At 53.1% G+C, this 25,366-nt stretch overlaps 1 protein-coding gene across 1 annotated transcript in view; it reads left to right on the forward strand.

Annotated features, from left to right (window-relative positions):
- The first annotated feature begins 206 nt into the window (after positions 1-206).
- The window catches only part of LOC133119411 (filamin-C-like), a 39,410-nt gene continuing 14,250 nt past the window's right edge, over positions 207-25,366 (forward strand). The window contains exons 1-23 of the mRNA XM_061230002.1: positions 207-1,055; positions 9,525-9,773; positions 12,527-12,624; positions 14,509-14,659; positions 14,923-15,041; positions 15,224-15,301; positions 15,624-15,786; positions 16,117-16,317; positions 16,818-16,955; positions 17,203-17,329; positions 17,965-18,101; positions 18,488-18,681; positions 18,892-19,005; positions 19,104-19,247; positions 19,446-19,569; positions 19,678-19,838; positions 20,263-20,353; positions 20,757-20,926; positions 21,415-21,532; positions 21,851-22,113; positions 22,506-23,103; positions 24,359-24,532; positions 25,151-25,313. Coding sequence (XP_061085986.1) covers positions 680-1,055; positions 9,525-9,773; positions 12,527-12,624; positions 14,509-14,659; positions 14,923-15,041; positions 15,224-15,301; positions 15,624-15,786; positions 16,117-16,317; positions 16,818-16,955; positions 17,203-17,329; positions 17,965-18,101; positions 18,488-18,681; positions 18,892-19,005; positions 19,104-19,247; positions 19,446-19,569; positions 19,678-19,838; positions 20,263-20,353; positions 20,757-20,926; positions 21,415-21,532; positions 21,851-22,113; positions 22,506-23,103; positions 24,359-24,532; positions 25,151-25,313 — 4,151 coding nt within the window. The 5' untranslated portion in view covers positions 207-679. The remainder of the gene's footprint in view (positions 1,056-9,524; positions 9,774-12,526; positions 12,625-14,508; positions 14,660-14,922; positions 15,042-15,223; positions 15,302-15,623; positions 15,787-16,116; positions 16,318-16,817; positions 16,956-17,202; positions 17,330-17,964; positions 18,102-18,487; positions 18,682-18,891; positions 19,006-19,103; positions 19,248-19,445; positions 19,570-19,677; positions 19,839-20,262; positions 20,354-20,756; positions 20,927-21,414; positions 21,533-21,850; positions 22,114-22,505; positions 23,104-24,358; positions 24,533-25,150; positions 25,314-25,366) is intronic.

Consider the following 25,366-nt stretch of genomic DNA (forward strand, 5'->3'; position numbering starts at 1 on the left):
AAATAAAACGAGGTGTCCCAACTGTTGGGGGTCCAGCCAATCACTGTCCCGTTCTCCTCGTTGCCCAATCGTTTGGCACATATTTATCTCCGTAGCATGAGACAAATGCGCATCATTAGTTGTATATGGGCATACTAGCCCATTCCAGGGAATCCATTTTTCTGACGTGGACCGGGGTTCTCGTTTCTTTTTAAGCCCCCAGTTCTCTCCTTCGCTTCATTTAGTCGCTGGACAACTCCGCTCCGGTGCTCTCTCTCTCTGTGACAGCAAGTCTTTTCTCCGCGTCGCTCCTGAGCCTTCCTTCTTCAAAGTCTAACGACTTATCCTTCTGATAAACTGCCTGTTAAGAAGAAGCTTCTACATTTCTCAGGCTACCGTCAATTAAAAACGGGAACTGACTGCGGCTGGTAACAAAAATCGGATTAATTTATCATTTTGCTGACAGAAGTGCTTGGTTTGACAAGCCCGGACCCTCCTAACGAGTATATCCGAATAGACCCCCACCCAACTCTCGCTCTTCTCTTTTTTTCTTCTAAGTTCTGAACTTTTCACTGCGAGCGCGCGCCTGGCATTGCCCTGCGAAAACTTTTTTTTTTGTTGTGCGTTCCCACTCGTGCGGTAAATTTCACACACTGGTCTCGCGGATTACGGTATAAAAAGGGACGAACAAACGTAAAACATGAGCCATAACACGTACTACGACCAGCAGCAGCAGCCTGAGTACTACCAGGGCACCGATAACGGGGACGACCAGGAAGACGAGATGCCTGCCACGGAAAAGGACCTGGCGGAGGATGCGCCCTGGAAGAAGATCCAGCAAAACACCTTCACCAGGTGGTGCAACGAACACCTGAAATGCGTAAACAAGACGATAAACGACCTCCAAAAAGACCTGGGCGACGGGCTCAAGCTCGTCAGTCTCCTGGAGGTTTTAAGTCAGAAGAAAATGTACAGAAAATACCACACGAGACCCAATTTCAGGCAGATGAAACTGGAAAATGTGTCGGTGGCGCTGGAATTCCTGGAGCGAGAACGCATCAAACTGGTCTCCATAGGTAAGCGCCGTCCGGCTCCAAACCTCGCACGGTGTCGTTGTGTTTTACTCATAAGTCGCTGTGAGCTCAGAGTAAGTTCGTTTTTTTTCTTTCTCGGCGATTTGAAACTGCGGTTATGTTCCCCCGGAGCGTGTTAGAGGGCGTGTTTGAGTCATTGCGCGTCGAGCGCAAACCAGTCCAGCTCGAATGGCACAGAATGAAAACCTCGCATTAGCCTCATACGGGTCAAGGTGAAAAGTTTCTGCATGGCCATTGCGCACGGGGCCAACTTCATTTGGCACATTTGCATTCTTTTTAATGTACTATAGCGCGTTAAATAGACACGTTGCTTTATACAATTTTATGCTTTACCTGCCGTTTAATGTTGTTAATTTTAACGGATTATAGTTAATCTGCTGCTTTGGTTTGAAGGTTTAGCGGTGTTGTGTAGACATGATTTGAAGAGGGCCATAGCGCGGAAGATATTTGTCTTAATAAATGTAGAATAATATGACGTATTTACATATTTATCTCAGAGGCCTCTGGCTCCAGAAACGGTCAGAGCAGTGACCCTCTGCCCCTCCTTGGCCGTGGTCCTGCTGGAGCATGTGGTGTCTGCTGTAGGACGGCAGGGGTGTGATTTAGGGAAGTGCCCTGTCGCTGATGTCCTGGTGGAGGCAGCTGTCATTAGAGTCGAACAACAGCCCCTGTGTGACTGAGGTTAAAGGAATGTGCAGGAGGCAGATCTGATTGTGATTAGTGACACCATAATCTTCCCATTAATCTTTTCACGCTGTCATCACCACCACCATCATCATCATCACCAGCATCTTCATCACATGCTGAGGCGCTGCATTGTAATGCACTGATGCTGTTCAGTTCTCCTCTTCGGCATTGATGAAGGCAGCACACTGGCTCTGTGAGCTCCAGCTGTTTTATCTCAGGTCCCTGTCCCACTGTTGGCCTGAGGGTTGCGGGGGCAGGGGACAGGGAGGGGCTGGGGGGTGTTTTGGGGTGTCCTGGAGACCCTCCCAGTGCAGGACGGGCCCTGCAGCTGCCCCTGTGGCCTGCTGTGGCAGTTTGATTCGGCCCAGGCAGTCAGGTGTGCAAACACCTCAGTAACTGTGTCACAACCTGACAAATGTGCGGAGGATTAGCTCCGTTTAACCATGGGGCGTGTGTGTGTGTGTGTGTGAGTGTGTGAGTGTGTGTGCGTGTGTGTGTGTGCGTGTGTGCGTGTGTGCGAGTGTGCGTGTGTGCGTGCGTGCGTGCGAGTGTGTGTGTGTGTGTGTGTGTGTGAGTGTGTGTGTGTGTGCGTGCGTGTGTGTGTGTGTGTGTGTGTGTGTGTGTGTGACAGTATGTATGACTGTGCACAGGTGCTCGATGGATGTCTGTGATATTTATGCTGAATTGGTTATGTGAAAGCCGTAGTCATGCATGCAAAGCAATCAGTCAAAATAAAATAAAATAAAACAATTTAATGGATCAGTGATGGTATAATCTGCAATGAGAAACATATTGTACCTGTTTCTCAAATTTGGCTGAGGATTGAAAGTAAATCACTTCAGGACTGGAGTTAAACCTGCAGACACTGCGGCCCTCCAGGACTGGAGTTAAACCTGCAGACACTGCGGCCCTCCAGGACTGGAGTTAAACCTGCAGACACTGCGGCCCTCCAGGACTGGAGTTAAACCTGCAGACACTGCGGCCCTCCAGGACTGGAGTTAGAGACACACGGGTCGAGAGGAGGTTTTTGTGGTGGGAGCTTCCCAGCCTTCAGATCCTGGTGCTCAGTGTCTACCCATAATGCAGCGTGATAAAATTGCAGTGGCACGTCAGTGAGTGTTCTGGCATGTAAAAGGACATTGTGGATGACATGTATACACTCGTGCGCACACACACACACTCACATGCACACACACGCGCACACACACACACACACGCACGCACTCACACGGGTACACATGCGTACACACGAGCACACATGGATACACAGGTGCATACACACGCACACACTCACTCACACGCACGCACACACACGCACGCACACACACACACTCACACACACACACACACACACACACACACACAGCGGGTGACTCTGTGGAAGGGCAGCTGCCATGGATACCCCAGTGTAGGGCAGGGTGTCGGGTGTCGGGTGTTGTCAGAACGGAAAGCCACCTCTCCCCTCTCTGGAGACTCCCGTCAGGAAATAAAATTTGGGAGAGGGGCGATCATCACCCTCTGACCACGGCTGGCCACCGTCCTCGAAATGCCACCTTTAACAACCGAGTCCAGTTACACACACACACACACACACTCACTCATATCAGCTCGTACCTGTGTGCAGTCGTTTGACCGTGAGGTAATAAACAGTCAAACACTTTCACTTGGCAGTAATTTCCTGTGAAACTTAGACAACCCTGAACTTCCTCATAGAAGTAGCTCTGCACAGCATTCTCTCTCTATCTCTTTCTCTCCTCCTTCTCTGTCTCTCTCTGACTCTCCCCCCTCCCTCCTTTACTCTTTCCCTCTTTCTCTCTTTCTGTCTCTCTTTCTGTCTCCCTTTCTTACCCTCTTTCTCCCTCTCCCTCTCTCCCTCCCTCCTTCTCTCCCCCCTTCTCTTCTCTGTCTCTCTCATCTCTCTCTCCTTCTCCCTCTCTCTCCCCCTCTCTCTCTCTTCATCTCTCTCTGCTTCTCCCTCTCCCTCTCTCCCTCCCTCCTTCTCTTCTCTGTCTCTCTCATCTCTCTCTCCTTCTCCCTCTCTCTCCCCCTCTCTCTCTCTTCATCTCTCTCTCCTTCTCCCTCTCTCTCTCTCCCTCTCTCTCTCTTCATCTCTCTCTCCCTCTCTCCCTCCTTCTCTCCCCCCTTCTCTCCCCCTTCTCCTCTCTGTCTCTCTCCCCCTCTCTCTCTCTCTCTCTCCCCCTCTCTCTCTCTCTCCCCCCCTCTCTCCCCTCTCTCAGCTCTGTGCTCCTGCACTATTGTGGTTCTTGGCTGTGCTGGATGATGGTGTGATAATGTGCAGGTGTCGGTGACAGAGTGAGAGAGAGTGGGAGAACGAGAGTGAGAGGGCAGGAGGGGGCGGGGTCAGGGGGGAGGAACTCTGTGCTGATTGACAGGCCCCTGCTGCAGCTGCCTGCTTCACTCAGCCCACATGGTGGCTGTCAATCACTGCCGCACACTGGAGGGGTCTCTGACTGAGACAGACAGACAGACAGACAGACAGACAGACAGACAGGCTGGCAGTTAGACAGGCTGGCAGGCAGGCAAACTTTTGAAATAAAGCTTTTTGCATGGCCTTTGCCATAAAAATAGAGAGAGAGAGAGAGAGAGAGAGAGAGGGGGGGGGGAGAGGGAGGGGGAGGAGGGAGGGGGAGGAGGGAGCGGGGCATAATGGTGTCTGACTTGAAGGCCCAAACAGGTGGCAGCATCAGCTGTTTTGCCCTGTTAACCCCCTGGTGTTACACAAACTGTCACTGAAGCGGTTCACACAGATTAATCCTCGCTTGAGGGGGTGCGGTGTGTAGCAGCACAATCCCACAATCCCTGAAGCAGGTATACTAGGGAATGGGCACAGTGGGGCTAGTTGTGTCGCTGTGAGTTTTGTGTCTGTTGTGGAGATGTAGCCATCCACATGTTTCCCAGCATCCAGCGGACGTCAGTCTTCCTTCCGTCTGAAATAAGGAAGGGTTTATTTTGCCCTCTCCGTCTCTGTCCGTCTGTCTGTCTGCCTGTCTCTCTCACTCTCTGTTTCCCCTGCAGCAGTGTCTGTAATTGTTACCGTGTGTTAGAGGCAGTCAGCCTGGAGGAATGTTCCAGACCTGCACCCCCCTGCAATGTCAGAGATGCAGAGAGAGTGGGAGCCAACAAGTGGCTTATCACTGAGCCCCCGTTCCCTGTCTCTCCTAATGAAGTTACCCCCTCATGCGGGACTTTCTGTCTCTCCTCATGAAGTTACCCCCTCATGCGGGACTTTCTGTCTCTCCTCATGAAGTTACCCCCTCATACGGGACTTTCTGTCTCTCCTTATGAAGTTACCCCCTCATGTGGGACCTTCTGTCTCTCCTTATGAGATTACCCCCTCATGCGGGACTTTCTGTCTCTCCTTATGAAATTACCCCCTCATGCGGGACCTTCTGTCTCTCCTTATGAGATTACCCCCTCATGCGGGACTGCTGTAAAAGCACCAGGGAAAGGAGTGCAGCCTTAATAGGGTATTCAACCTCTCACAAGGCAGTCTGCAGTTTACATTTTTATGCCAAATATTTTTCAACTTACACCTCGGAGACAAGTTAGGAATGTGTGTTTGTCTCATCCAAACGTGGTCCTGGATCAGGGTGGTCTGACGTTTTAAACTTCCAACGAAGTGACCAGGGCAGCCTATCTGTAACAAAAACTCATTTCCTTTCCGAATCCCCAAAGGAGTTGTGCGATATTAAAATTCAGCTCTTATGCAGCTATATTATGTTTTATAGGTAGACATTGTTGGGTTTTTATCCACCCTGTGCAGATTCACTTCTGCGTCCTGAGACGTGTTTGATATTGTGGTTTTGGCTCGGCGCTTTACGACTGACACAGAACCTGCTTCTCGAGATTTAAAACCGCTCTTATTTGGATTCTCTGGGTCTCGGAGGTGCCAGCTCGCATTTCCCCACCCCCGCCCGGGGTCCGGGGAACGCTCTGGCCCGCGTTCTGGAAAGTGGAGTCGGGCTCGTCCCGTTGGACGGGCCTTGCGTTCCGCGCGGCGCTGAGCGCGAAGCGTTATGGGCCGGGACGCGGCCGGACGGGTCATCTGAGGCCGGCTGGAGGAGTGACAAAATGGCCGACGTTTCCCAGCTCTGATTTCACAGTCTGTTTCATTTCCTCCGGTCTGGGTGCTGGGCCCTACTTTACTTTATAACACCCTACTACATGTGTAATTACTACTTTATAGCCCTGATGCCTGCGTTATTGCAGTGTAAATAAACAGGCAGGCGTGGATTAGCCATGTTTATTGGCTGTGGGCACTCGTACGGTCACACAGGATGACCGTGGAACCTGTTTACATTTCGTTCCTTAGCTGTGCTCCCGTTCACCCGAGGTAATTGCTGTCAGAACTTTCATTTGTCACAGCTAAGTCTGCGAGGATGTATCTGAGGCCTTGTGTTCATCCCCTGCCATTATGGAGACATTCAACATTCAAAAATTCTACATTCATTAAAATGCAGTTTATGTTTGCTGTGACAACTAATTCACACGTGACGGATTACCACATATGAGATTCTGAAGCCAGTACATTGCAATATGTGATTTAAAACGGCATTTGAGAGGATAATGAAATAGTTTCACCCCAGAGTATAATAAGTGCACGCACACACACACACACACACACACACAGGGGTGTGGGGTAAGAGTGACATCACTGGCTGTCCAGCTGAGGAGAGAGACGACCTCACGCACACACACGCACGCACACACCCACACACGCAGTGTTTAGATGGTGTGGGGTTAGGGTGACATCACTGGCGGTCTCGCTGAGGAGAGAGGTGACCTCAGACCAGGGGAATCTCACAGTGTAGCGCTGAGCTTGGCCGGGCGGCAGGGTCAGAGGTCATGTTCACAGGGGAGAGCAGGGGAGGGTGACGCCTCTGTGTGAACTGCAGCGCTCACGGAGGGTGCTCCAGATGCACCCTGGGACCGCTGATACGCCTATTCGCTTATAACGCCCTCAGAACCTCTCCTCAACATTGCAGAAATGTTTTTCTTCAGCTGGGTCAGAGCAGACAGGCTGAACACTGGAGTTCAGCTGGGTCAGTGCAGACAGGCTGAACTGTTGTTGAGTTTTCCTGGTTTCCCTGGTGATCTCTCCCCATCTCTGGCTCTCTCCCCGCTCTCCCATACTTCTCTGGTGTGAGCGGAGTGAAAAACACGTTCCTCAGTCAGGAGAGCGCAGCCGTGGGATCTGAGGCTTGTTTGCGCTCGGTCCCTAATTGAGCGGACGGTTGTTTTGCGCTATCGGGTGTCTGGAGCGCAGCGGTGAGGGTGAGGTCCTGGGGTTCAAGGTCGGAGCCTGTCGAGGGGGCAGTGCCTTAGGGGGTGGGGTTGTTTTCACAGTCCGGGGGTGTCAAGTGAATCCGGCTGTTAGGAGCTGAGTGATGATGTCATCGGTATCCCAGCCCTACGGATGGGGTGGGGGGGTTCAGTGGCTAAGACCCCTCCCAGTTTCTCAACTGTTCTTTGACGCAGCAGATTTTTCTGGCATCAGCCCCAAACAAATCTGCTACCCATACCCCCAAACCAGCTCCTTCACCCCCATACCCCCAAACCAGCTCCTTCACCCCCATACCCCAAACCAGCTCCTTCAACCCCAAACCTCCAAACCAGCTCCCTTCAACTCAAACCAACACCCCACAGCCCCAAACGACCTACTTCCACCCCCAGACCAGCTCCTTCACCCCCACACCCAAAATACCATCTCCCCACACCCCCAAATCTGCTCCCCAGCCCCTCAGTTCCCACATCCGCCAACCTTCAGGGTGTTGGAGATGAGTAGTTCTCCCATGCAGTCGACCCGTAGGATGTTATTATGTGTGAGAGACACACTGGCTCATCTGCAGTGAGACGCTCATCTCTCATCTCTATGAGGCGTTTCATAAAGCTCTTCTGAAGCTCAAAGGTGGTGGACATGCTCCATCCAGTCTGCCTGTGAGGCTGTATGACAGGCCTGGCTGGGAGCCAGGGTGTGTGCGTGCCTTGTGTGCAGAGAGCGGTCCAGTCCTTGAAAGTAGAATAGGCTGTAAATGTTTAAAAGGTGCAGGTGACGTCCTTCTGGCCAGTGATTTATGTGGTGCTGAAAATAACCGGCCCCTCGGTCTGTGTCGGCCCTGGGGGGTCAGCGCTGGGCAGGTTGGGTTACTGTCCCAATATTTATGCAGCTGCTGAGCCCGTCAGCACAGCTGAGGGGGTGGGCAGTGGGCGGTGGATAGATGAATCCACAGGTGGGCTCGTTCACGGACATTTGGGGGCATTGTTCCCCCGAAAGCAGATTTGCTGTACGGAGAGTCATGGAGAGGACAGGACAGCCAGGCCCCCGCGCTCAGGCCAACGTTCTGTCTCTTCCTGCGAGTGTCAGGTTGAGGAAGAGAGGAACGGACTGAAGTGTGATCTGGGGCCAGTGGCGCTTTATGTAATAACACACAGCTGTCTGAAGAACACGTCGTCTTCAGCTCCGCTCGGAGAAATGCTACAGTCTGTGCTCGTTCCAGATAGAGGCCGACAGGGTTGCCCCGGACGACCAAACAAATACTGGAGAGAGGGAGGGAGGGAGAGAGGGAGAGAGGAAGAGAAGGAGAGAGGGAGAGAGGGAGGGAGGGAGGGAGAGAGGGACAGATAGATTCTAATAACCCTGAAGGAAGTTCTTCTGGAGTTCTTTGTTCATACTTCTTTGTTCGGGCCACTATCTGTTACCTCAGTGAGAAAGAACGCCTCTCCCTGCTTCTGTGTGTCTGTCACCTAAACTAGGGCTGTCAGACTCCGCTCCTGGAGCGCCGCACTGCTGGTATGTGGTGTGTTTTCTATCATTCATTGATCGATTAATGTGAAAACACGCCTGCTCCTCCAGGCCGTAATTTGCTGCTGATCGAGAGGAGATGCCAGACAGTCACGGCTATCCCGCTGTGCACTTATCGTTCCCAGATTTTCCCCATCCCGGCTGGATGAGCTCAGAGATTCCTGAGAGAACCGTCAGTCAGTCCAGCAGATCAGCGCCCTCTCCTAGTCCACGCTGTGCAGCCCTTAGCTACACCACTCCCTGCTAAAATACTGCTCCTTGAAGCTGTCGGACCATTCCAGGATTGTAATTCATTGCTGTAATCGCCCACAGAATATATGAGCCAGACCACTGGCAGGCAATGACAGCCTTGTCCACACGTGTGATTGGAGGATTGGCTTTTCTCAGGGGCCAGACCTCCCGGGAATGTCACTAAAAGCACCGGCCTGCTCCCTGCATTGGTTACGCTCCCTATGATGAGGAGAACCGTATTATAATTATGAAAAACTGCCCACTGTACTTCTCTGCGTATAGTGTCTTTCTGGCCTCTGGCCCAAAGTATCTGGTAAATGTGCTGGACTGGGACCAAAAGCAACATTTTCACACAGTCCCGATTCTCGCAGTGGCTTAGGCCTCTGGATCCATCATGCCCCTGTGTGGCTCTGTGCCTCAGACAGCGGGTCAGTCATAACACTGTGTGCCTCTGTCCCTCAGACAGCGGGTCGATAGTAACACTGTGTGCCTCTGTCCCTCAGACAGCGGGTCGATAGTAACACTGCCCCTGTGTGTCTCTGTCCCTCAGACAGCGGGTCAGTAGGAACAATGTGTGTCTCTATCTCTCAGACAGCGGATCAGTTGTAACACTGTGTGCCTCTGTCCCTCAGACAGCGGATCAGTTGTAACACTGTGTCTCTGTCCCTCAGACAGCGGGTCAGTTGTAACACTGTGTCTCTGTCCCTCAGACTCCAAGGCCATTGTGGACGGGAACCTGAAGCTGATCCTGGGCATGATCTGGACGCTGATCCTGCACTACTCCATCTCCATGCCCATGTGGGACGATGAGGAGGACGAAGACCTGAAGAAGCTGACGCCCAAGCAGAGGCTCCTGGGCTGGATCCAGAACAAGGTCCCGCAGCTGCCCATCAACAACTTCAACAAGGACTGGAGGGACGGCAAGGCCCTGGGTGCCCTGGTAGACAACTGCGCCCCCGGTAAGCACTGATCCAGAATCAGCTCCCCCTACTGTGATACACAATTAAATTGATCCAGCGCTAGTTCAGTAGGCATTAACGGTACGTCAGCTAAAGCTAGCAGCCCTTGCTGCTGACCATTCAGGCGTGAAAGTTCTTACACATCCACCGGTTCAGAGATCTGTCAAGCCGCAGTGAACAAAGGGCAAAGGTCACGGCACTGTCCGATGACATGAGCAGATTGGAAGTGGTGACCTCATTGTGATGTCACAGACCTCGGCGTGACAGGGGGCTGTGTTTAGAGTGCAGATTCCATCCCCCTGTTTCCCGGGAGGCGACCGAACGAGCCGTTCACACATGAGGTCATTGTTGCAGAGAAGGGGGATCTCAGGCCTTGTAAGGGCTGGGGGTGATCACACGCTGGGCTGAGCGTGATCCAGGAGCGGCCCGCTCCAAAACTCCCATGATTCATAGCAGCCCGCGCTAATCTAAAGCAGCCGCTTCCTCCACACGACCCCTGGCAGGGGACACGGGGAGATTAAAGGGGGCTGATATTTAAACTTGGCGGAGAGGCAGGAGAACCCGGAGGCCCCGGCCCATGGGAGGCTCCCCAACAGCTGCCCCAGATCGAGTGCAGCCCCCCGGGGGGCCCGCCATAACTCCAGGCCCAGGCTCGTCATGACTCCCGGGCCGGGCCTGCGTTTCGCTTTTAGCCTTTCTCTCCGCGTAAGCTCCAAATTTGGGCAGGCCTCCCTTTGACAGAGCGTCTGCCGGGTGATGAAGGAGCTGCCCGGCGGAGATTCGGAGAACGGGACCTTATCGGGAGGAGGAGACCCAAAACTTTAACTCCCGCGGAATTCACTCCTCACCACAACATGCGCCGATAGCACAACCCCGCCGTCGTGCAGGAGTAATCCCCGAAAGAGGATCGTTGACCGTAACTGGTCCTCGTCAAACTGTCCTCTGTTCACGGCTTGAGGGCGCAATATCAAAATATCAAACATCTCAAATATTACAACGGGGACAATTTCCCACCGTAGATCTCGTTGGCGCTCGTGTCGGGGGGGAATGCTTCCAGGGGAAACGAGATGGAAACACCACGCGGCTCTGTGAACTCGCGGCCGGATTCATGCGTGGGTGGGGGGGTGTGTGTGCGTTCCTTTATTTACACGACCGGGGCGCCTCTGTCTCGCGTACCTTCTGTGGAGCTGGGCCAGGCCCGCGGTGTTTACACGCCAGAGCGGGGCTGACACTGCCCACGCCAGAGCAGGGCTGCAGTCCTGACCATACAGGGTCTGTAGCCCGCAGCCTGGCGCTGTGATTACTGCAGTAACGATGGGGGTGATGAATCGGTGCGTTAAACCCCCGGAGCTGAAGGGCCCGGGGCCCCGCTCACAGTAATGCGTCTCCTGGAGCCGTGCCCTGCCTTCAGCGGGGCCTCCGGCCCGATCACGGTGTTCTACAGCACCGCGGTGAAGGCGCACCCGATAACAGCGTCGTAGAGGTTTATTTATTGTTTTTCTATCCGCCTCAAGATCACATCTTTCCAGCTACGCTTTAGAATCATCCTGATCACACAATAAAACATGACCCATGATGATAAATGATATATTCACAACTTTTAAAAAGTTTTTTTTAATCTCATACTTGTGGCTAGCTGGGTACAACGGGCAACAAGGAGTGGGTGCAGAGAGTGGCAGTTATGTGTCTATAAACCTGCCACATACGGGACTAACAGAAGGCTCAACACTCTCAGAAATACAGCGACGGTGGAGGCACACTTTTGCTTCTTCAAGAATCACATTTTCCATATGTACGCCGAAAGTACTGTAATGTTCTCTTGGGGGTACAAATGAGTAAGTTTTCCCTGCAAAAAAGGTACAAATTAATTATATGTTGCTACAGTTTTATGTGCCAGTGACAAGCATTTGTACCTTTTCAGGCACGTTTTGGTATCACAGCCTCTCCTGTGTCCTGCTCCATACCGCTGCTCTTGCCCACAGACACACTCATCCCGCTGGATCAGCACGGGGGATAACACTCAATCCCCTGTGTGTGAGAGTGAGCCCGGCCAATCACACGCCAGGCCCTCTGCGTTCGCTCCACACACACCCTCGACTGCCCTGCGGATTAGTGACCTAATTTCAGCTGTAATTACACGACTAGCCTATCTGCTGTTCCTGCAGGTATAACTGAGTGAGGACGACTGCTTTGCTTCCCGCATCGTAACTGAATACTAAATACCACATATTATATATTATACACGTATATATATATATATATATATATACAGTATTATATGATATGTAAAAACAGACAGTGTCAGCAGACCGTACCTGCATTGGTCCATGAGTAAGGTGCACACAACTGGTTTTTAAATAAAAATATGGGTCTACGACAGAGTTGCGTTGTGAAGAAAGTGTCACTCACACGGAAAAACCCCCTATCCACGCTCTACAGGCGTGTGGAACGTTCTCTCAGCGCTGTCGCAGCGTTAGCCGAGCGTTAGCCGAGCGTTGCGGCTGTGGTCTGGCCCAGCGCTGGCTGGGTTAGCCCCCCACGCAGTGCAGGGGTCACATGGTGCTAATCCTCTTTGGGGGCTGGCGCGGTCCGTAGCCGCGGACGCCTGCGTGTGTGTGAGAGAGAGCGCGGCACTCTGAGACGGCGGGCGGAGAGAGGAGCAGGTGACAGCGGTGTTGTGTGATGGTGGCTGTGTGAGTGTGTGTCTGGGTGTGTGTGTGTTTTAATGAACCCCCCCTCCCCCTGTCCTGCAGGTCTCTGCCCTGACTGGCAGACCTGGGACCCCAGCCAGCCCGTGGAGAATGCCCGGGAAGCCATGCAGCAAGCCGACGATTGGCTGGGCGTGCCACAGGTAAGCACGCCTGAGCGCCACACCCACTCGCCTGAGATCACATGACGTCCAGCCTGTCACATGGTGTACTGCAACACAACCTCAGCACGAGGGGACAGACAAAATGGCGGCTATCAGACAGGGCAGAGCAGAGAGCCTGTTATTCCAGGTGAGGTGTCCTATGTTTGGAGGGTTGAGTCCCCCCCCCAGTCCTCCTTGGCTGAGGGGACATTCCCAGCATGCTGAGGGCCTGGAGTCAGCTCTCGCAGGAATCTCTCTAATGAGGCGGTTTTAATGTTCCTGTCTCCTCTGAAAGACGTGCTGGGGGCCGGGGGCTCGCCCTGTGGAGATGTTAAATTCCTGGGCTCTATTTTCGCGCGGAGCTCACGGCTTCCACACGGGGGTTAAATATAGAGCCAAGGCTCCGTTCGCCATGACATCATCGCAGGAGCGCAGAGTCACGCCTGCCTCGTTCAGCTGCACTCACTCACTGTGCGTCGCCAGGGGCGACCCACTGCTGGGAGGGGCGTCGTGTGTCCTTTACCGACTGAGAAAGGCCTTCTGTCTGCTGATTGGACGGGTGACTCACCCGCCGATTCCGATTGGTGAGCTGTTTGCAGGGGCGTTATCTCAGTATAGAGCTGACATGGCAGAGACGTTAAGGCGGGCGGCACCACGCTGGGCCTGGCAGAACGTGCCGGAACACTGCGTCCGGCGCCCTAAGAAAGATATCCCATATGACAGGTGGAAAGTACGCTCAGAAACAGGACAGTTATAAATCACTGAATATACATATTCATGACTGGAATTGCAGTGTGTTTGCACTTGTTCGTTTCATTTATTCCGCAGGATTTGACTCATTATGAGTGGGAGCAGCTGCTCGTGTATCAGAGTCAGTGGTTCTGTCATTGTTGGCTCGGGGTTTTGTGTTCGGACCCGGCACACTGTGCCTAATCAAGAACACGTTTTACAGAGACTGCGTTGAGTTGAACAAACGTCCGACAGATTTAACTGCACGAAACATGCTAGTGCATCTGTCATTTATGGGCTATCATGGGAGCTATTTCCTCTTTATTACTGTCAGCAATCTGTAGCAGTGGCAACTCTCCGTCTCTCTACCTCCCCCCCTCTTTTTCTCCTTCTCTGTTCTCGCTCCCTCTCTCCCTTCTCCCTTCTCTCCTCCAGTCTCTCCATTCCTTATTCATTCCCTCCTTCTCTCTCTCCATGGCCCCGCCTCCCTCTCTTCTCTCTTGTCTTTGAATCCCTTCATTTTATCTCTTTATCCTCATCCTGTCTTTTTCACTCATCCTTCATAATTCTCTCCATCTGTCTGTTTATCCCTCCCTCTCTCCATAATTCCCTCTCTCCTGTGTGAGGTGTTAGTCCCACGGCTGAGGCCGGTGGTTTGTTTTGGCGTTCTCTCCGCCTCAGTGTGATCTCAGTTAAGACCCTGCAAATCCTTGTACATTCCCACAGTTCTGCCTCTAATTTCCTGCTCTTGGTTCTGGTGTATTTATGTACACATCCATTTTGATTTGTTTTAATGGAGAAGAGAAGGCTTTGAAAGGTTTTGAGGAGAAATACCCATTGAGCTGTGCAGGGGGGTGGGAAATTGCTTTCAGTTATTTTATTCCTGTAAATAATTCATATAATTAACCTCCTCCAGGACTGAGTCATTTGTGAGCAGGTCACATATAACCTTTGACCTTGGTCTCTCCCTGCAAACCCATTGGTGCTACTGTATATAACCTTTGACCTTGGCCTCTCCCTGCATTCCCATTGGTGCAACTCTATATAACCTTTGACCTTGGTCTCTCCCCTCATACCCATTGGTGCTACTGTATGTAACCTTTGACCTGGGTCTCTCCCTGCATTCCCATTGGTGTGCCTGTGTACTTCCTGTAGGTGATTGCTCCAGAGGAGATTGTGGACCCCAATGTGGACGACCACTCTGTGATGACCTACCTGTCCCAGTTCCCCAAGGCCAAGCTGAAGCCCGGTGCCCCTCTGCGCCCCAAAGTAGTGCACCCCAATATGGCCAAAGCTTACGGACCAGGTAAAATACGCTCACAGTCGTCAGTCAACCCCTGTCAAAGATGCACCACTCTACCTCAGATGTGTGTCTCTTGTGACAAATTGAATATCATAACCCCAAATAATATTTGAAGTAACTGAAGTCTCATTTACAAGTCTCCTGCGGAGGGGTTTGTCTGGCAAGTGGAAAGCAGTGATGTGCTTTCTAACATCCTGTGGGCGTGTCCCGTCCTTCAGTGACACTAAAGCAGCTTATCCCCGCCCCTCCCCCCCCCACCCCCACAGGCATCGAGCCCCATGGCAACATCGTGCTGAAGCCCGCCCACTTCACCGTGGAGACGTGGGAGGCAGGGCTCGGCGAGGTCATCGTGTATGTGGAGGACCCTGAGGGACACACAGAGGAGGTGGGTTCCTCGTTGAAGGTGCAGGCGGGTCAGAACCAGGCCAGAACCTGACCAGAACCAGGCCAGAACCAGGCCTTTCGGATCCTGAGGAGATATATTTACGGCACACCTGCACCTTTAATATGTCTGTTCTGAATTCTACCTTTATTTAATTCTCTGTCTTCGTTCTCTTTTCTCTCCAGGCCAAAGTTGTTCCCAACAACGACCCAAAACGGACCTACTCTGTGACCTACGTGCCCAAAGTGGAGGGCCTTCACAAGGTAGTTTTGCGACACCAATATATGATATGATCTAGGATCAGGATTCCCCTGTCCTTTACAGGCTGTATCCTGTCCTTTCTCATCATAACCAAGAAGAAAAGCTGATCCGAGACCAGTACTCTTACTCTGGGATGCTATGTAAATGTACACCTGGATGGATATGCCTGCCCAGTGCTCTCCATAGCCATAGTCACATTTGCAACATACATCTTGTTGTGTGAACGGACTCTCCTTCTGCAGAATAAAGAACACAGATTTTTTTACAGATCCTGTCTCGTACCTTTGACGTGGGACTTGACACTTATGTCCTTTCCTCCCCCAGGTGAAGGTGCTCTTTGCCGGGCAGGACATTGACAAGAGCCCCTTCATGGTGAACATCTCCAAGGCCATGGGAGACCCCAACAAGGTGTCCGCGCGCGGGCCAGGCCTGGAGCCAGTCGGCAACGTCGCTAACAAGCCCACCTACTTCGACATCTACACCGCAGGTATGGCACATCCCACCATAAGCTGGTGCCTCACATCAATTAACTATCATGCCTCTGACCTCGGTCAAATGCGCAATTGTTTTGGATTCAAATAATAAAGAAATAATAATACTTTTCTAAATCTTCCTGAGCTTGTCGGATTTATTGGAACCTATGAAATACTCTTAAAGAGTGCAAGCCCCATCCTTTCACCTTCTTGGTTGGCTCAATTGAACAGGCGAGATCAGTTGAGCACAGAAAAGTATTTGAATCCCTAAACAATGACGTATTTGACGCAGGTCTGCTCTGTAGTGGGTGTAGGTGAGTCTCTAACGCGTGTGTGTCTCCCAGGTGCTGGAGCAGGGGACGTGAGCGTGGTCATCGTAGACCCTCAGGGCAAGCGGGACACGGTGGAGATTGTTCTGGAAAACAAGGGCGACAGCACCTTCCGCTGCACCTACCGGCCCGTGATGGAGGGAGCGCACACCATCCACGTCACCTTCGCCGGCCAGCAGATCCCCAAGAGCCCCTTCACCGTCAACATCTCAGAAGGTGAACCCCGTTCTCACTCCTCTCTCTGAGCCCCGTTCTCACCCCAACCCATGAGCCCCGCTCCTCCAACCCCCGTCCTCACCCTCACAAGGTCTCGCTGCTCCTTTCCACAGATTGATTCCAATCATTCAGTTTTCTGTTGGATGCAAACAGCGATCACAGTGTGTAATATAGTATACCGCTCTCTCTCCCAGCACAATGTCCATTCTTCATTCTGCAGATGCATGATGATAAATCTATGGACCCACGTATTAGACAGACTTGTTCAGTTGGACGGTAACGCGTTTGTGATGTAGGAGCAGTCTGGATGGTTTCATAGCTGAAAGGCCTTCCATGTTTTGGGCTGGTTCTAGTCTTATGGTGTAGGATTTTATTTTGTGAAGCAGGTTTCAGCAGCGCAACCAGACTAGCGGCCAGCTCCACCAGCTTTCTGTCTCCACTGCTGGGCTCCTGTCTAACCCCCCCTCCTCTCTCTCTCTCTCTCTCTCTCTCCCTCCCAGCCTGTAACCCCAGTGTCTGCAGGGCCACCGGGCGGGGCCTCCAGCCCAAGGGGGTTCGGGTGAAGGAGGTGGCCGACTTCAAGGTGTTCACCAAGGGGGCGGGCAGCGGGGAGCTCAAAGTGTCGGTGAAAGGCCCAAGTGAGTCCGCCCTGCCGTGGAATGTGATTGTTACTGAAGGTGCCGACCGCTGTGGAACATAAGACCCAAAGAATGCTTGATGGCGATAACAGGTCTTTCAGCCCGTGCTGGCTGGACAGTTTATCCACTTTCTGCAGAGCTTCCAGCACTCTGTCGAACCTGGACCTGAACACACACACTCACACACTCACACACACACACACACACACACACACACTCTCTCAGAGTCTCTGCTCTGTGTCTGCAGAAGGCGGAGAGGAGCCGGTGAAGGTGCGTGACGTGGGAGACGGCGTGTTCGAGTGTGACTACTACCCCGTCACTCCCGGGAAATACACCGTCTCCATCACCTGGGGCGGCCAGGCCATTCCACGCAGGTGAGAATCCAACGGACGGCATCACACCTGCACTGGGGCTCTGTAAAATGGCCACTACCACGTCAACATTACACACGGGTTCAATATAATGGCCACTACCACTTCAGCATTCCACAGGGGTTCAATATAATGGCCACTACCACTTCAGCATTCCACAGGGGTTCAATATAATGGCCACTACCACTTCAGCATTCCACAGGGGTTCAATATAATGGCCACTACCACCTCGACATTCCACAGGGGTTCAATATAATGGCCACTGCCACCTCAGCATTCCACAGGGTGTAACCACAGGAAGAGCTGCCCTTTTAACATTCTCCAAAATGGACTGGATGGTAAAATTCCAAACTAACAATGAGTGCTGCCACATTTCAAGGGCTCCTGAGAATGGGCCCAAACCACTTCACAACACATTCCGCGGGGGGGGGGGGGGGGGTTCAACAGACCGGTCGGTCACCACAACAGCTTCCAGATTCCACACCTAGGCTGTGCACGCACGCCGACATCGCACCTCGCAGTTAACACGGGGACTCTTATTGGTGGGTTTGGCCCCCGGGGTGTTGGAGGGGTCACCGCGCGGGTGGTGGCGCGGCCGTGTGAAATGCTCTCTGACGCGGCTCCTTGCTGCTCGGCAGCCCGTTCGAGGTGGAGGTGGCCGCCGAGGCGGGGCTGCAGAAGGTGCGGGCCTGGGGCCCGGGGCTGGTGACCGGACGCGTGGGGAAGTCCGCCGACTTCGTGGTGGAGGCCATCGGCACGGAAGTGGGCACCCTGGGTGAGTCACACGAGCCGGGGGGGGGATTGTGGGTCGTGATGGATAAACCCTCTTGGCTTTAGTCCCAGCATGCAGAGCCGGCAGCGGAATGTGCCAGAATGTAGAAGGCTGACTCGGTGCGCTTGCCTACTGTTGAGTGGGGTTGTTGAGTACACTCGGTGACAATGTTAAGTGGGCAAAACTTTTATCTTAATGTGGACTTAAAATTCCAGGAGGATATACTTTTTTTCCCAGGTTTTGCTGAATATTGTGCATATAGAGGATAGTAGGAAGTATGGAGGACAGTGCTCATCACATTTCTAAAAGATATGCACTAAACAGTATGCAGTGTGCTTAGCGGTCAGCACAGTGCATGTTCTGATCCGAGGCGTGTCTCGGCCCCGCAGGGTTCTCCATCGAGGGTCCGTCCCAGGCGAAGATCGAGTGTGACGATAAGGACGACGGCTCGTGCGACGTGCGCTACTGGCCCACGGAGCCCGGCGACTACGCCGTGCACGTCGTCTGTGACGACCAGGACATCAAGGACAGCCCCTTCATCGCCCACATCCTCCCCGCAGCCAATGACAGCTTCCCCGAGAAGGTGAGCCACGCCCACACCTGTATGGGGGAAGCCACACTGCAAACAGTGACCGTCTTAACAACTGTTTTAATCTCGTAATAACAGTTAAATGTTACTCTTTGCTTGAGATGTGAGATGTTCTTATTCCATTGGCAAATCGTGAAACTCTCCGTGTTACCTGGCGCTGGCTGCTCGCTAACACACACACCCTCTCTGTGTTACCTGGTGCAGGTGAAAGCCTTCGGCCCAGGCCTGGCCCCCACCGGCTGCATCGTGAACAAACCCGCCGAATTCACCATCGACGCCCGCAGAGCCGGGAAGGGCGAGCTGAAGATCTACGCTCAGGTACCCGGCGGGACGTCCCAATGCGGAGTTTGGTGGACTGCTTTTCTGAGTGAAGGGTGAGTTTGACTGACAGACCTGTTTTTTTGTCATCGAATCAGGACGCTGAGGGAATCACCATCGATATCCAGATCACGGATAAAGGCGACGGCACCTACATCTGCGTCTACATCCCAACCAAGCCCATCAAACACACCATCATCATCGCCTGGGGCGAGGTCAACATTCCCAACAGCCCCTTCAGGGTGAGCGATTGGAGAGCTCCTTACCTTAGCGGTGTTCTGGTCACCCTGGCGATGACCTTTGAGGGCTTCAGCACAGATTCTGTGGCAGCTCTATGGTTCAGGGTGGTTTGGATGACCCTCTGTATTTTACATCACAGGCCCACCCTGTGAGTGAACAGTTGTCACCTTTGACCTCAACCTTTGACCTCAACCCAACAGGTGGCCATCGGGGAGGGCAGTCACCCGGAGAAGGTGAAGGTGTACGGCCCAGGGGTGGAGAAGACGGGCCTGAAGGCCAACGAGCCCACCTACTTCACCGTGGACTGCAGTGAGGCCGGGCAGGGTGAGGCCGCGCGACCTGACCGATGAACAGCCTTTTCCCACACTTCCCATGATGCCTTGCACCTCCCGCTCTCTCTCTCTCTCTCACTGACCACACCTCGCCCCACAGGTGACATCAGCATCGGGATCAAGTGCGCTCCCGGTGTAGTGGGCCCGGCGGAAGCGGACATCGACTTCGACATCATCAAGAACGACAACGACACCTTCACCGTGAAGTACACCCCGCCGGCTGCTGGGCGATACACCATCATGGTGCTGTTCGCTGAGAAGGTGAGAGCCTGGGACTCCTCTGACCAGCTTGATATTACCAGCTACCAGCTGTTTCAAAACCTAGCTTGAGCAGTTTTTTTCAGCAGGCTGGGAGGAACCACTGGGTGAAGTTCTAAGTCTAAGGTCTAGCATCTAAAGTCCATGTTTTTGGGGAATGGGAAAGTAGAGTTGTTGTTTGGGAAAGCTACTGGCCAGTCTGGCTTCACACCTGATGCCTAGGGAGGGCAGAAAAGCAGCAGGTCTCTGGAGGACCATGGGTTGCTGAAGCCCAAACTCCCTCAGGGAAACCCCAGCTGCAGCCATCTTTAATCAGTCACATGCAGGCTATTGGAGAAACCTGGTCTTCCCTCCCATATTTTGTACAGTTTAGCTTTTTTAATCTAAACATGTCTCACTCCTTCTCTGGCCTCTCTCGCTAATGCAGGAGATCTCCACCAGCCCCTTCAAGATCAAAGTGGACCCCTCCCACGACGCGGGCAAGGTCAGGGCCGAGGGCCCCGGGCTCAACAAGACTGGTAAGCCCACCAGCCCACCCCCCGTTACCCTGGCAACACACGTTTCCATCCCATGGAGGCATGTGACTAGCCAGACAACATTAGCACCAGTAATATTTAAAATACTTTCATTATAGCACATTAGTCTGCATGAAAAAAAAAAAAAAGTTATGTATTTATGTTTTTTCACATTGTTTTTCCATGTAGCAATACCTTAGTTTTCCAGGCTTGAACTAAACATGAACTGCATACATATTGAAGAGAGTTAGGTGGTTATAGTGCAGGTTTTATAGGTGGTTACAGTGCAGGTTACAGTGCAGGTGTGTGCACTGACGGACCTCCCGTATGGAGTGTGTGTACTGTACACCGTGACGCGGACGCCTTAAAGACGATGTTAAACGCTGTTCCCCGTGGCCTGTCACAGGCGTGGAGGTGGGCAAGCCCACGCACTTCACCATCTACACCAAGGGCGCCGGGAAGGCCCAGCCCAGCGTGCAGTTCACCGGCGGGGCCAAGGGCGAGGCTGTGCGGGACTTCGAGATCATCGACAACCACGACTACTCCTACACCGTGAAGTACACCGCCCTGCAGCAGGTGAGCCGGGAGGAGGCGCTGAAGCAAGGAGGAGACACTAACACCAGGAGGAGACACTAACACCAGGAGGAGACACTAACACCAGGAGGAGACACGAACACCAGGAGGAGAGGCGATCCTTTCATTCTCCTCTCCTGGGCCTCCCTCTCTTCTGTTCTCCGTCCTGTGAATGCACCCTGAAAAGAAACCTCTTGTTTCAACTTTAAGAAGTGTTCGTGTCTGGGCTGCCTTAGACATGTAAGTGAAGTGAACTTGAGAAGATGAGTTGATTTACACTAATTAGTCTTCTCAGGTGCACTAAACTTAGCGTTTTATGTCAGCCCAGACACTAGCTTTTTAAAGTTTTTTTAAACATGATGTTTTTTGTCCAGTGTTGGCCCTGCTGAGGTGTTCGTGGCTGCTGTGTGTGTCTGGAATAGTGGCCGCGCTGTTTAGGCTGCAGATGCTAACAGGTTCTTCTCTTTTCTCTCGTTCTTTCTCTCTCTCAGGGAAACCTGTCCATCTTGGTCACACACGGGGGCGACCCCATCCCCAAGAGCCCCTTCAACATCACCGTGGCGTCCGCCCTCCACCTCAACAAGGTCAAAGTTCAAGGGCTGAACAACAGTAAGTGCTGTGTCACCTACAGTACGGTAACATCCACTACACTTCTCCAGTTAAACCTGTGAACTGAAATCTGTCATTTTAGCAATAAGTTCAGACTACACAAATCAAATAAAATGCATGACATTATGCCTTTTATACCAACTAATTGGACAATAGCAGCACTCAGGGTTTTTTTCAGCATACACAAACCTTGCTGACTTTTTTGCCAAATAACTCCCTATTGGACCCGAATGTACTTGTTGGAGTTGAATTGATGCTGTGAAATTGAAAGGCAGCCCCCTCTGAGAGAGTGTATGTGTGTGTGTGTGTGACCTGCAGAGGTGGAGGTGGGGAAGGATCAGGAGTTCTCCATCGATACTCGGGGTGCCGGGGGCCAGGGTCAGCTGGACGTCAAGATCACCTCGCCCTCCCGCCGGCCAATCCCGTGCAAGGTGGAGTCGGACACAGCCAATGGGACGCACTCGGTGAAGTACATCCCCCCGGAGGAGGGGCAGTATGCGGTGGACATCGCCTACGACGGACACCCGGTCACTGGGAGCCCCTTCTCTGTGGAGGGGGTCATGCCCCCCGACCCCACTAAGGTACGGAGTGTGGGGACCTCACACCTGGGACTGACAAAGCACATCAGCACAGACACAGACATACTCAGGCTCACACTCACTCGCACACACATGCACACACTGGGTAGTTTCAGATTCCTGGTTTACAGGAATGTTTCAGCTGGAGTGAAAACAAGTGACACATTAGTGAGGTCATCAGTGTGGGAGGACTTCTGCTCAGGGTTAAAATGGAGGACAAAGATCAGCGGTGCGTCCCAATACTCCTTTCCTCAACTCCTCTTCTTCTCTTATCTGGAGGTATAGGGGGGAGGAAGTGGAGGATAGATTTTTTTTAGAGTATCGAGACGCGCCCCGGATCACTTCCCCTCGATAAGGTCCTGGAGCTCACCGCCCGGCCTGCCCCTGTGCTGCAGGTGCGTGCGTATGGCCCGGGCCTGAAAGGGGGGATCGTGGGGAAGCCGGCGCCCTTCGCCATCGACACCAAGGGCGCGGGCACGGGCGGCCTGGGCCTGACGGTGGAGGGCCCGTGCGAGGCCAAGATCGAGTGCCAGGACAACGGGGACGGGTCGTGCTCCGTGTCCTACCTGCCCACGGAGGCGGGCGAGTACTCCATCAACATCCTGTTCGCCGAGGCGCACATCCCCGGCTCGCCCTACAAGGCGTCCGTGCTGCCGGCCTTCGACCCCAGCAAGGTGACGGCGAGCGGGCCGGGCCTGGAGCGGGGCACGGCGCGGGAGGCCGGCCGCTTCACCGTCGACTGCTCCAAGGCCGGCGAGGCGGAGCTCACCATCGAGATCGTGTCCGAGTCGGGCGCCGCCGCCGAGGTGCACATCCAGAACAACGCCGACGGCACCTACGCCATCACCTACACCGCGCCCTTCCCCGGCGCCTACACCATCACCATCAAGTACGGCGGCCACACCGTGCCCAAGTTCCCCGCCAAGCTGCAGGTGGACCCCGCCGTGGACACCAGCAGCGTGAAGGTCCACGGCCCGGGGGTGGAGCCTCGAGGTGAGACCGGCGCGAGAGCGTACATCTGCAGCCTTAAAGAAGCTCATTCTGTACAGTAGAGTGTGTCGTACGGAGAGTGTAGAGTCTCCGTGTTGGTCAAGGAAGAATTGTTTCTGCAGCAACACACCCCTCCATGCAGGGCTGTAGAGAGCAGTGCACATGTTTTTATAGAGATCATAAATGTGGTGTATGATACTGCACGTGAACATGCTGTACTCCGTCTGGTGTTCGAGGGTGTCGAGTGTCGGTGAGTTTTCGGCCAGAAAGGGGTGTACTTTTTTAAATGCTTTCCTGCTTAGCTGGTCTTTTTCAAAGGATAATTAAGGCAAATAATGAACAAACCAAGCTGAGCCATTCAATGTGCTGTGCTCCCATGGATAATACAGCATTAATCTTGTCAGGAGGAAACTTCTCTTGGGCCGACAGCGATGATTGAACACCTTCTTCTCCTCTCCTCTCCAATTGCACATTCCCTTCCTCCGTCTCGGAGGGAAAATAAACTGTGCCAAAGGCGCAGCTTTTTCGACCGCAGTCCGGAGCAGCTCAGCGTTTTTTGTGGCTGAGGGGATATTTATTCGTTTTATTCTCATAGACCCCCACGGGTACCTCTGTGGGAACAGGATTGGTTAGAAGCTCTATTTCCAGCACATAGATATGAAATGAATAACGGTCTGCATAAGGGCTTCATGGAAAGCAGTGGTCATGCATCTCAGCCCACAGGTCTCCCCATCGCTCCGCTGCTTGTGAATCATTAGGGAACATTCCAGAAGTTTGCCAGAAAGTTATACAGTTACCTGGTGGGCTGCTGACAGGCAGGGGGGGGTGTGTTATTAATGGTGCCCCCGTTATTAATGGTGCCCCCCCACCCCCTTCAGTCTCAGAGAGCAGAGCCAACAGGAAACAGAGTAGGTGGCAGTGCAGGTGGGTCTGATGGAGAACATTCTGGAAATGTGCTTGGTGACCTGCTGCGATCGCTGTGACAGCCAATGCTGGCTTCTGAAAGATCAAAATGGGCACTTGGTGCTTGAGTGTAGCAGTTGAAATCTAAACTCGCACATAGATAATTTAGTAGGAATGGCTCATATCCAAAAAGACTACCCTTAGCTGGTTCAGATCCAGTGGAAGCAGCTCTATAACACTAAATGAGCTGAACTTATCGTCGCGTGCCTGTTTCGAGGCCCTTGTTCTCTGGTTTCCTGTCTTGCGGCTGTTTGTCGGAGGCCGTAACGCTGCCCCCTGGTGTTGGTCCCTGTAGGAGTCCTGCGCGAGGTCACCACCCACTTCATCGTCGACGCCCGCGGCCTGACCAAGACCGGCGGCGCCCACCTGAAGATCAGGATCGTTAACCCCTCCAGCGCCAACACCGACGCCTACATCACCGACAAGGGGGACGGGACCTACAGAGTGGAGTACACTGCCTACGAGGACGGTGAGAGAGGGAGGGAGAGAGAGAGGGAGAGGGAGGGAGGGAGGGAGAGAGAGAGGGAGGGAGGGAGGGAGGGAGAGAGAGAGAGAGAGGGAGAGAGGGAGAGAGAGGGAGGGAGAGGGAGAGAGAAAGAGAGAGAGGGAGGGAGGGGGAGAGAGAGAGAGAGGGAGGGATAGAGAGAGAGGGAGAGGGAGAGAGAGGGAGAGAGAGAGAGGGAGAGGGAGAGAGAGGGAGGGAGAGAAAATAGGAGAGAGGGAGGGAGAGGGAGAGAGAGATATTAAGTCCCATTCGTTGAAACAAAGTTTTATTTTTGCAAAAGCCAGGTATTTACAGAAACATAAAAACAATACTCTTCAACTCATAGCATCTTTTAAAAGAAGAATAATTTAAGTGGAACCTCAAAATAAAACCACAATAAAACCAACCGATAGCTATAAAACCATAGAATGCAGACCTCCTGTGAGATGATGATAATACATAAGAGAGAGAGGGGGGAGGGAGAGAGGGAGAGAGAGGGGGGGGGAGAGGGAGAGGGGGAGAGAGAGGTGGAAAGAGAATGAGAGAGGGAGTTGTCCTGTGTTGATGTAGCGGGTGTGTTGAGTCCTGTGTCCTGCTCCTCAGGTATGCACCTGATCGAGGTGCTGTACGACGAGGTGTCCGTCCCTCAGAGCCCCTTCAAGGTGTCGGTGACGGAGGGGTGCGACCCCACCCGCGTCCGCGCCTACGGGCCCGGCCTGGAGGGGGGCCTGGTCAACAAGCCCAACTGCTTCACCGTGGAGACCAGGTACACACACTGATTATGTCCTGAGCAGCTCCAATGGGGCACAGACATTCCCT

This window comes from Conger conger, chromosome 19 (assembly GCF_963514075.1).
Source record: "Conger conger chromosome 19, fConCon1.1, whole genome shotgun sequence".
Lineage (NCBI taxonomy): Eukaryota > Metazoa > Chordata > Actinopteri > Anguilliformes > Congridae > Conger > Conger conger.